The sequence below is a fragment of the Parasteatoda tepidariorum genome, chromosome 2 (assembly GCF_982258835.1).
Source record: "Parasteatoda tepidariorum strain Cologne lab strain chromosome 2, Ptep-v5.0, whole genome shotgun sequence".
Classification (NCBI taxonomy): domain Eukaryota; kingdom Metazoa; phylum Arthropoda; class Arachnida; order Araneae; family Theridiidae; genus Parasteatoda; species Parasteatoda tepidariorum.
In genome coordinates, this window is record NC_141756.1 from 23,254,448 (window position 1) to 23,266,758 (window position 12,311).

A 12,311-nucleotide genomic window follows, 5' to 3' on the forward strand; every position below is an offset into this window, starting at 1 on the left:
AGGTCAATTTTTGAGAAAGCGTGCACCAAGCTCAGAGGTATTTACTTCATTCATGACAACTTTGGCATACGTTTAAAAACCACCTCAATCACCATTTTTTGATACAATCCAATTTTTTGTTACAATCCAATGGGACAACCCCCAAGTGCCCGCCATTAAAAATAAATAAATAAATAATAATAGGAAGAAAAAAAACTAAATAGCTTCATCATTTAATCAAGATTTGGTTTGAACAGTTTTAATGGAATGGTGTACAAAATGACGTTTGAAAAAGAGCAATTTTCAAATTTCTGCCGTATAGAATTTAACAGAGCATTAATTATGAAAATTTTTAAAAAATGTGTTTAATTCTGTTGTAGTTTCTGAAATTGATGCATCAAAATTTTCGATTATATCACTTATCCCCTTCTTTTATTAAACTCTTCACCCTGATAGTATCATTTATCTGGGGGTGCTGAATTGGAAATAGATCGTTTTCTGATTCACGTCAAAATGACGATCTGTGGATTAATGAATGGATGCATGAATGGGTCCGCCCTATAAACGGTCTGTGAGTTGCTGGTACTGGCAAGTGACATTGGAAACAACAACAGCAATCCAGATAGTCTTTCTATAGAAACCCTATAGATTTAATATTAAATTTTTCTTCTCAGGTGACAGTAAAAGGTTATTTATCTTAAGGAATTCATTCCCAAATTAGAAAAATTTTTATGAATTTTCTCACCACAAAAAAAAAAAAAAATGAATGTTATGTTCAGCTACAAGTATAGAAATTAATAGGTCATTAAATAAGACGGCTTAAAGTATTGAAATGTGTTTTGTAAACCAGTTGGGTTTTCTAAAACTAATGTATCTGAATTTTTAACCATATCCCTCAAGAGCTTTTAAGCTCTTGAGGGATCATGCAGATACTTTTTTTTTAGAAATCCTGGAATTTACGAGTATAGTTAAAAATTTCTTTCAAGTGACGGTGAAATGAAACAAATTAATCCATTTCCAATTTTTGATAAAAAATATGAATTTTTTATGACTTCAAAAACATATTGAAATGTTTAGCTGTATGTATACAAATTAACAGGTCATTAAAGTAGAAGGTTTAAAATGTGTCTCATAGGCCTGCTGTACTGTTTAAAGCTAATGTCTTTAAATTCCCAAAAATGTCATTTAGGATCTATCGCCAAGTTCTTCATACATATAGTAATTTCAAAAATCCTACTTATTAAAATATATCTATATATTTCAATTAATTATGAAAGGAAAATACTGCAAGAAATTTATTTTCCACTACGTTTTTTTCACTGTAGAAAGTTAATAAATATTATATTCAGCTATATATTGATCCAAACAGATGTATGTACAATGTTAGAATTTTAATTTTAAATTACGGTAAAATAACGGCAGAAGTCTCTCCATCAACTTAACCGTAAAATTTACTGTAATTTTTTCTTTTTACCTTCACGGTTTTGAAACCATTTACAACTAGTATGCTGGGCAATTAGCATTGCAGTTAGGTTGAGGTAGAGTTGTGTTTTATCGAGTGAATTGTGGAATGGGGTTGAATTAGTTTATCTGGTTGTTTCATCCATCGTAAGAGATGGGGAATATTAGACTTTTTTTATTAACTATCTTTATATCCATCTATGCGAGAATATGAGTATCGTATTCTAATAGTTCAGAATTTCAAACGGGGGAGTCTATGACAGTGAAAACTATTCACGTGTGGAAGGAAATGGAGGAAAAATTGTGGTCCCAAAGTTAGGACTTGAATCCCCGTTCATGAAATTGACTGATTAGCCCTCTCTGCTATAATATGTATTCATTTGCACGTAACTCAGAGGCTTTATGAGGTGGGCCTAGTTGGTGCAATGACATTATGGTTGTTTAATTGTATTAGGTGAAAGCAGTTAATAATAAGTTTTTCCCACTGCTAACAGTTTGAATAACATATTATTTATAGTTATTTGACTGTTTTGTTTGAATACGGTAAAATAAGAATTAAATAAATTGTTATTTTACCATCTTTTTCGAGAAATTTCAAACAGTGTAGACTTTAACAGGTCATCAAATAAAACTGTTTAAAACAATTAAAAAATCTTCGTAAATCTGCTACATTTTCTAAAACTGATGCTTCTAAATTTTCCAAAGTGTTCCTTCAACCATTTCAGCACAAAGCTCGTTCTACATTCGGGAATTTCTAAAATTCCAATTAAAAAAAATTAAGTAACAGTGAGAAATAACTATTGAAATGAATTCATTTTCCATTTTTGAAAAATATTTATGAATTTCTTCACCTCAGAAACATGACGAATAGATTTCAGTTCATTTATTAAAAACAAGCTATCATACAACAATTACATATGTAATATAAAATACGTATACAAACAAATCAGAAACAAGAAACATATTAAGAACAAAAAATCATATTTTCTGAATTAAGGTTTGATACACGAGGAAGATCAAAAAACTTTTTCTTACAAAAAAGTCATTCCAAATGGTACAAGTAGTGCAATTGTTTAAAAGCTGATAAGAAGAACAATTTTACCACCTAAGTTATAAATACACAACCTTTAACGGAGGATGGATAATTTGTTATAAAATTTTTTTTTCTAGCAGCAGAGGATTTTTTTTAGCAATTACTAATAATTTATTTACCGCTTTCAAATCTCTTTAAAAATTAAAAGATAAAGTAATTTACATACAATATTTGAAAGAATAAGTTTAATACTTTCGAATTATAAATTTTTAGGACCTATAAGCCTTTTTTTTCTCTGAAAAAGAGGAAAAAAAACAGAATTTTAAATTTCTCTGGAAAAAGTTAATTTTATGCATTGTCACTGCAAATAAATAATTTACTTGTTTAATTTTTAAAATAAATCTTTGAACAACATTTGTTTTAAAAATGTTTTTGTAAGAAAATTTTCGTAAAATAATAAAAAAAAATAAAAAAGTGGAAAAATAATAATAAAATTGTTATTTTTATGAGTTACTTTACATTTTAAAACTTTTTATTATTTCAATTAAAAAGTTTGCGATATTAGCTTGTAAAACAGTTATAAGTTATGCAATTTTTTCCCTTTTAATTTTGTACAATTTATGTTGATGGCATTTTAAACCCCATTGTTAATTTAAGGTTGCATTTATCTTTGGCAGCAGTTGCCAGTGTTTAAAAATTAAAAAGAAAACAAAACTAGTGTTTTAAAAAAAAACAGGGAAAGTCATCAGGCTTAACTTCATCTATGAGGGTTAGAGGTAAAAAGTTCAGCTGTGATTTATTCTATTATTGAAAAGCATCGGAAATTTCATTATTCAATTTATATATTCAATATACTGATTGAAATAAAATGTAAAAATTTTTTTCTTCTCTTCTCTATAATCTATACGTTCGTAGATTTTATCAATAAATTTCACAACATTCAATATTGGCTTGAATCATCCATTACCCTAATAATATATTTCGCTTGAAACCGAATGTTTTTAGAATGTTCATTAACCACAAACATTTAAGATGATGATGATGATGATGATGTCCCCCAATTCCGCTCAACGGATAGTGGAATAAATGTTCATACGAAATTTTGTGGATAAAAATCATCTTGCCCTAATCTTTGGCTTCAGAGACGTTGTCGTAGAGGTTGTCATGGGCAGAGTTGTGTCGCTTCTTTTCGCCATGTCTCCAGATCTACGAATCGATGATCGTTTTTTAGTTTTAACCACTACAATCCACTTATCGGGAGAGCCAGATGAATGTTGAAACTAGAAGCAGAAAGAAAAGAAAAGCATGAACCTTATTCTTTTGCAGAATATTATTTAATTCATTGAATATTTCATTCAAATTTTAAATATTATTGAAAAGTATTCATTTTAAAGCGAAACAGCAGTGAAATATGATGACATGCAGGTACGTCAAAATGAATGCCCCAATTCAGTGTACTACGCAGCGTTAAAAATATGCATTCATTGAAAATGTATAATGCAGAGGTATTATTAGCAAGTTTTGAATAGTCTCCAATAGATGGCGCTGAATATCCAATCGTCATTCGAAAATAAAACGGGGGAAAAAACAAAGTTTTCAATAACACGTCACTACCGTTACTACTACACTCTTGTTTTGGTCACCACGTTCTCCAAATCTTACCTAAGTGATATATTTCTGTTCGGGTTGGTAAAAGATCGCGTTCATATGCTTCCAGGTCAACGACCACGACTGAGTTGAAAGCCCGTATCACAATTACTATCGCCATCATAAATGCGGACATGCTGCATAAAGTTTGGCAAAAACTACATTTTCAAACTTTAAATATTAAGTAAAACAGAACGAGTGCATGTCAACCATTAGTTAGAAGTCAGCATGTATACACTTTTTTAATGAATACACTTGTTACATTTTGAGCAGTGCAGGAGTGGGTATAAATATGTATCAGAATTACGTAGTTTTAAAGGGAATGATGTGCCTGTGTCAGGTGGGAAATGGTGTGAGAAGTTTTGCTAGTTAGCCCTTCAGATCACCAGACCTATTATAAATGGACTTTGTGGTACGAGACCGATTTGATTGGATAAAAGTCGCTAATGAACTCCCAGAAAAACCAGGAATCTTCCAGAAAATGAGAAGTTACAGGCACACAGCAAAAACTTATTGAAAACACTGAAAGCAAATTAAGAATCCCAGCTGAATTATACAAAACGAATATAACCGAGTTATTCAATAACAGAGTAACGGAAAATACTGGTTTTTCTCTGGACATTCCTAAAGGGACTTTTCTTCAGATATTTCAATGAATTCTAATTTATTTCTAAAGTGAGATGAGTCTTTGCCAAACAGCGGAGCTCGATTCCCCGTGTTAAATTTTAAACTTTTAATCAGATTTCACTTTCTTCGAATTGGTTTATTGGCTGTTGCCAGATGTTGGTTTCCGGATTGTCGATTCCGGATATTTGCAAAATCATTGTGAGAAGTGTATAGCTCCCTAGTTTTTTCAATGGCCTAAGAATACCACAACTTATGTTGTTTTAAACACTTCGCGGAAAGTAACCCAATGTTATTCGGAAATTTTAAGGAAAACTACATAAATTTTTTAACCTTTAAATTTAATTAACAAAATCTTAAAAAAATTTAACTTTTTAACTGAAATGAGAAGAAAATATACAAACCAAATTACACAAAATATGCAAAATTGAGGAGAAAATATACAAAACAAGCTTTTTGGATGCTTAATATTTTGGTGAGACAATTTTGGAATCGTACTTCGAAAAAATATAATTGAAGTATGCTTTCAAAAAGACCAATTTACCGTAGCAAAAGTGCATTCAACAATCGCTATATCTATTGCGACTGAATAAAATGTCTGCAACTTCTAGTTGCAGATATTTATGTGTCATAAGATAAAAGATAAATGTAGAAATTTTTTATTTATGACTCCCATATTACGAATAATTTCGACGAAACTAATAATTTTTTCAACCCGGATTAATTTAATAAATTGGGGTCCAACTGTAAAAGTTACCAACTGTAAACTGGGCTTTTTTAATGTAGGCAAATGTAATGAAATAAAAAAGGTATGACTTACTTTCAAAGAAGTTCCATTCGAGGAAGGGTCTTTAACTTGTTTGACTTTTCCAAGACTTGTAATTCTAACTTGCTTATTCTTTGAGTTTGTTGCTAAGGCTATGTGAGGTTGAGATAAAGAAGGCTTGTACTTCTTTGGGCGTAGAACTGTATCAGCATGTGCCATGTAAGGATAGCTGGGTTGGCTGTGGTGGTGATGGCTGTCATGATCCTTATTGACAATGATCGGTACAATTTTGGTTTTCTCTACTGGCACGTGTACCACCTTGGTTTTGACCACTGGAACTGGCACATGTACGTGAACTGGTACTTTATGATGTGCTATGATAAAATTAGTGTGGTGTTTTACCCTAAAAAACAGAATTTTATTTGTAAATAATAAGCAAATACGTAATATTTTATTAATTGTAATCGCACGCTTCAGTATAATCACACCCTTTCTTTTTCTTAGATAAGACCGGTATATGAAATAAAAACAGTTAACCCTTTGATGCAGATGGGACGTTGGTATGGTGTTCTTTTTATATATTTTTTTTTCTGGTGCTCTAATTACAAACAAAAATATATTTTGGTATTTTTTAATTATAAAAAAACAGTCTAAGAGTTTCTAAAAATATCTGTTAGATAATCGAAATTGAGTTTGTGCTAAAATATAAAATCCAGGAAAAATAGTTAGAAAGAAAAAGTTATTTTTTTCATTCATATTCAAAACATCAATAAAGGATTTAGTAAATTAAAGAAACTTCAATGTTTCTGTGAATGTATATAATAATAACAGTTTCTCTTAGATCTAAATAACTGCAAATACGTGCAAATTTAAAAAAATATTATTTGGAAATGAGCCTCATTTTGATTATTTAATTTTGTCGGAGAAAAAGGCACCAGTGTTTCCTACTGTATTTCCTAACCATAAATTATAAAATTCTAAATATAACATTTTCACTTATTTTCACTTAAATTTATACAAAATAATGGAAAAAAGTATTAAAAATTTGTTTAATTAAAATCCTGCCCCAAATGGTTCATTAAACTGTTGTAATTATTATATTATTTACTTATTTAGTTATTAAATATGAGAAAACAATCATGCAAATAAAATAAATGCTAATGAATAACGTACGAAAAGGCTATTATTATTATACGAAAGAGTATTTGTTGCTAATTGAGATTGACTATCATGAGTTTCGAGACTCATAAAAATAAGAAAAAAAAAGTATACTTAGCCTCTCTTGATTGACTTACGGTATTGGAACATATTTATGATGAACGTGATGATGATGATTATTGCTTGCTGATGCGTGATGGTGACCATGATGGTGATGTCCATGATGATGGACTGGTATATGGACAGGCACAAAATGATGGCCACCACCTCCTCCTCCTTCTTCTCCGCCTTTGGCAAGTGCTTTGGCAATGAGGCCCGCTGTCAGAAGTTTCTCTATTGCACCATTATTGCGATGATGTCCACCATGCACACCATGTCTGGTTGTTTCCAATATGACAGCTAGCATCCATATGAGCAAACTGTGGTTCCTTCTCCGGCGTCTAAGAAATAAAAATTCATCATTCAGTGTAACAAATTAAGAACACGATGCAAATTAAATAATATTTTTAAGCAGTCAAGTAAGTATACCTAATCACTATTGCATAAGTTTACAAAGATTGTAATGGAATAATTTAAAATCTTCTCAGCCTTCTCCCAAATATTATTATCAATTTGCCACGATTTGTACAATATATTTGAATCATTGTCAAAGCATATTATTTTATTTGAATATATCACTTTGTATATTATCAGCAAAAAATAGTAATATTTAAAAGTTTATAATTCTTGCCCAATTTTCCATATATTTATGGACCCTAAACGTAGACTTTTAAAAAAGGTTAGAAATTAATAACCGTATACAAATGCATTGAAGTATTTTCAAAGCATCATACTGTATTAGTTGAATCCAAAAAGATCACTTTATGATATGTAGACTAAAACAAAAAGTGACGCGAATATAGCACGAATGAAAGTACAGAAGTTGACATGCTACATACTATAGTTTAAATTAGTTTAAATTCTATAACACCAGTGTTGAAACACCAAGTGATAATAGAGATGTAAAGAGACAAACACGTCCAAGTGGCTTCACTAATAGGGATAGAAGATCAAGATCATAAAAGAAGGTAGCAAAGAAAAAGGAGTGAGGAGGATTGGCGTGAACCCTAGGGGGCAGTAGATTAATTTAGAATAGATTTCCAACTATCGGGAAACGGTGAGATACTAGAAAGTCCACGAACTAAATTGTTAGAATTTTTTAAAGCATGGAATGATTCCCAGAAATCAAATTTGGTAGATGATGAGCAGTGTTGAATAATTTTAGCTGAAGAAAATTCAATCCTGGGATTAGAATTCCAACTATGCAGAGTTATGGATTACCGGACCCCTCTTTCAATTAAATGCATTCGTTTATGTATATTATTTCAAAAGATATGATTTTGGTCATATCATTCGTATTCCTTAAGTTGAAGTTTAAGGGCACTTTTAATCTGTCCAACAAACCCAAGAATACACAAAGATAATGAAGTAATTTTTTTGTTAAAACATTTTAACCCACTGATGGCTCTGCATGTAAAAAACCGTATTTTAACCTATAGTTTTCTTTGGATAACAAAAGCGGTTTTTCTATATCATTAGATAGGGAAATAGTGTGTAGGGGTGTACACATGCTCCCGATTTTGGCCGTTTGCTGAATCGCCAGTGGGTTAAAATAATAAATAGACTTTGGTACGAGAGTTCAAAATAAATTCAAAAAGAAAGGAAAAGAAAGAAGTTCAAAAATAAATTCTTGTAACAGTTAATTTTTTTAAAATTTTTAATTCATTTTTAAATTTGAATTTTTTGTTTCTCAATTTTCAAAAAATTGATACCGCTTTGAAATTATGTAAATCACTTTTCCCCCATATCTCATTTTTTTTTTTGAGATAGAAGCGTTAACTCTCGAGTTCACTTACAGGTGGCGCTTTAAATGTTCTCATCTTGTAGTGTATAGCCTCTTGATTATACATTGATACCCTTTTTTTTCTAATTACAGCTACAATTTAAAAACAGAGAACACCATGTTTATAAATGCCTTATGTATTTTAAACTATTAATTCAAACGACGAGGAAAAACATACTTCTAAACCTACAAATAACGTTTGAAAATGACTATGTTAAGGTTTTTATTCATTCCAAACTTTTCACATTCAGCGAAGTTTTCCATAATAATTTTCATTTTAGCGGATTACCTGTACATCATACGGGTAAAAGAAAGGAAAAATAATTATTAATGTTGCGTAAAAGGCATAACCTAAAACAATAAAGCATTTAAATTTTATAAATTTTTTATTGGTATTTCATGTTTTTTGTCAGTGGCTTTACATTACAATTTTATATTTTACAAACACCTATTAAATTACACTATACAATCTTGAACGAAACTAGAACACATAATCCAAAACAATTAAAAATAAAAATATTTTGGATTAATTATTTTTTATTATTTTTTTCACTGACTTTCTTTTTATTATGATTATTAAAATAGTTTCAACTCATAAGAATAAAATAAGGATAACTATACTCAGTTTCCTTCGATACTAAAATCCATGTCATTGATCTCAACTAATTCACGTTATTCAAGATTAACAATAAACAAGCAATCCGTTGTTGTTTCTTAAATCACTTGCCAGTATCAGCAAGCCAGCTTGGTGAAACTAAGCGAATTTAAGGTAGAGGGTATGTTCCTTGTTATTCAGTGGCACCATCTAGAGCAAAGATTATGACTTCAGTCCCACACACGTCTCAGCCCGTTTACATGGCGGACCTATTCATGAAATGATACATTCACAGATCATAATTTTGACCTGAACCAGAGACCGATCAATCTCCAATTCAGTACCCCCAGAGGTTTAATTTGTTATGGGAGCATGGAAAACTTTGTGCGTCGACAGATTTAACGTGCAGCAGTCACCATTTACTACACGGGGAGTCTCCGACCGGCTGGGATTGAGCTCACAACCCTCGGACACGATCCCAACGCCCTACCAACCAGACTATCCCGCCCCCAAGCAATATCCTTAATAAAATTGTATTATGGAGCATAACAGTTATTATTTTTTTTTTGGAAATCATTGCTACAGTTTACGCGATTAAGATTTATCGAAACACATTTTCACAAGCGTAATGTAAACGAAACTAGCTGCCTTTGATGGTCAGCTTGGTCGTCTTTCAAAATCTTCTTGTACATAATATAATTTTTAATAATAACCAAGGCAAACGCACAGTGCAAATTCATTTAAATATTCTAACTCTTCAAACCCCTCTTTCAGTAATAACACCTTAATAATTTTTAAACAACATATTAACCACATGTTCTTACCATCTAGCCGTTACCCGTACAAAAGTACTTTAATTTCAATTTTAACTATTTTCAAGAGATATCCGTGATATCACCAAAGTTCAGTATGTATGGAATTTTAATGAAATTTAAAATCTATCCGGCAGTCACTAAACCACACAAATCACCGCAAGTATGAGTTCGGGACATTTCAGCACAGTATACAGGCAGCAGAAGTATTAAAATTATTTCCATCTCTTTCATGAGATAAGATATAAAAACTTATTCCATCACGTGCTGTACTCCTATCTCAAGCATTCGAGCCATAACTTGAGTATTGTATTACATATATATGCTATTTTATTATATATTTTATAACAGTCGATGAACGGCAGACCCAGTTTTTTGGGTTTACGAATACTAAAATTCAATTCCGCAGCTTTGTAATTTTAAACTTAATCCAGAAGACAAGGGAACTCCTGGATCAAGTATCGGGAGAAATGCGCCTTCTTGGAAGACTTTTTGATGGAACTAACTCGCATTTGCGTAACATGGAGAAGAAGACCAAGAGAACCTCCCACAGTTAGTCTGACGGCAAAGGGACTCTAATCCATGATCCGTCTACCACTGAGGATATTTCATCTCATCACTGTGGTCAATGCAAGCCGGATGTGTATTGAATCCCCAGCGATGTCTGGTCGAAGTGACACGACCAGACATCGCTGGGGATTCAAACCAAGTTCACCTCATTGGAAGGCGAACGCTCTATTCCCAGAGCCATCGTGGCTCATGTAAATGCTATTGATCGAAAAAGGAAAGCTCAGTCCCCACTAACTGGTATGACAGTATGTGGCTCTGTACCGCCGTTTATGTTTAAAATTTCTACAGCCATTTTAGGAAGGATCGAAAATATATCTAATTAATTACTTCATAACTAAGTTTTACAAAATACAAAATGAATCTAATTAAATATTTAACGAATAACTAATTATTTAACACTACTTGAAACATTACTTAATTCAATCTAACTACTATAGTGTTGCCAATAGATTGAGAAATCGTCGCTTTGAAACTAAACCGTGGTAACTCAAAAAGCAAGTTTTTCAGGAGAGCGATTTCAAACTTTCTTCGCTAATGCTAATCGCGGCAATGCGATAACGATTTATCTGCTCTCTAAATTAATTTTATGGAACTATGAAGATAACACGTTGTTTCTCTAAAAGGGTGATTTTTTTTGCACAAAATGACCCAAATATCTCATTTTTCGAGTTACTATGGTTTAGTTTCAAAGCGACGAAATACCAGAGTTTATGGTGCCACATAAGAGAATTATATACGTAGATAATCGCCTAGTATTAGATAATTTTTGAATAATTTATTCAGTTAGGCAACCAGACGTTGAGTTTGCTCACTTAACATCTTCGATCAAAGAAAAATAATAATTGAATGGTGCCCAGTCAATCATTACTCACTTATTAAAAAGAGCTGTAAGATAAAAAACATCACTGATGTTATTTTTTAAACAATAGAAAAAACACTATTATCTTTTAATAATGCGTAATGGTAAACCTAATAGAAAAAATTTATTTTGCAAACATTATTTATCAATGAATCATTGAAATTTTTGAGCGAAAAATCATGGGCAAAATGACCACATGCACCCGCTGTTCAAATACCAAGTCAAGTCCTAGTGCAAAAGTTTCTGAAGTTATTAGAGAGACACACAAACAAGCGAGTGTTCTTCCGTTTATTATTTTACAAAAATTGAATGCTCGAACAAAGTGAAAAAAAATTGTGAATAATAAAAAAAATTGTGAATATGAAATCAATTATTCTAATGTATAGTGAAGAAAAAAAATAAACGGACTACCCTAAATAACGTTTGATCTAATGATCGGATTTTCACGTTTTAGGACTCAATCTTGAAGGTTCGAGGGGGTGACCTCAAATATGCCAATTAATTAGTGCTTAAGTTACGAAATCAAACAAAAAACGGCACTGTCTCTGAATAAACATATTTTTACCCGACTGATTTGGATTTCTGACCCGTAAATAATAGAGGTAGCCGCAATCTGGAAAATATGGTCCCAATAGTTTGGTCAAGAGGGAGCTTCAAAGTTTGGACCCCCTTAATGTTAATTTTACCTTTTGCGTTTAAGAATTATCTCGAGAAATTTAAAAGCGAATTGAAAACTTTTTACACACAATTATAAAATTCATTTATCCAAAGATAATTCTATGCAAAAAATAACTTTTAATAAATATTTATTATTTTATTTTATATTAGTAAAAAAGTTTGAATTGTAAGGTCTACACTTTTTTACGTCATTTCAAAGAATATAATTTTACCTGACAAAATGCAAAATTTGAATGAAATTGGTCAA

General features: G+C 31.3%; 1 protein-coding gene across 1 annotated transcript in view; it reads right to left on the reverse strand.

Annotated features, from left to right (window-relative positions):
• Positions 1-2,956: 2,956 nt before the first annotated feature.
• The window catches only part of LOC107447716 (uncharacterized), a 28,346-nt gene continuing 18,991 nt past the window's right edge, over positions 2,957-12,311 (reverse strand). The window contains exons 2-4 of the mRNA XM_016062712.4: positions 6,806-7,108; positions 5,565-5,913; positions 2,957-3,753 (exon numbers count right to left, since the gene is read on the reverse strand). Of these exons, the coding sequence (XP_015918198.3) occupies positions 3,589-3,753; positions 5,565-5,913; positions 6,806-7,108 (817 nt within the window). The 3' untranslated portion in view covers positions 2,957-3,588. The remainder of the gene's footprint in view (positions 3,754-5,564; positions 5,914-6,805; positions 7,109-12,311) is intronic.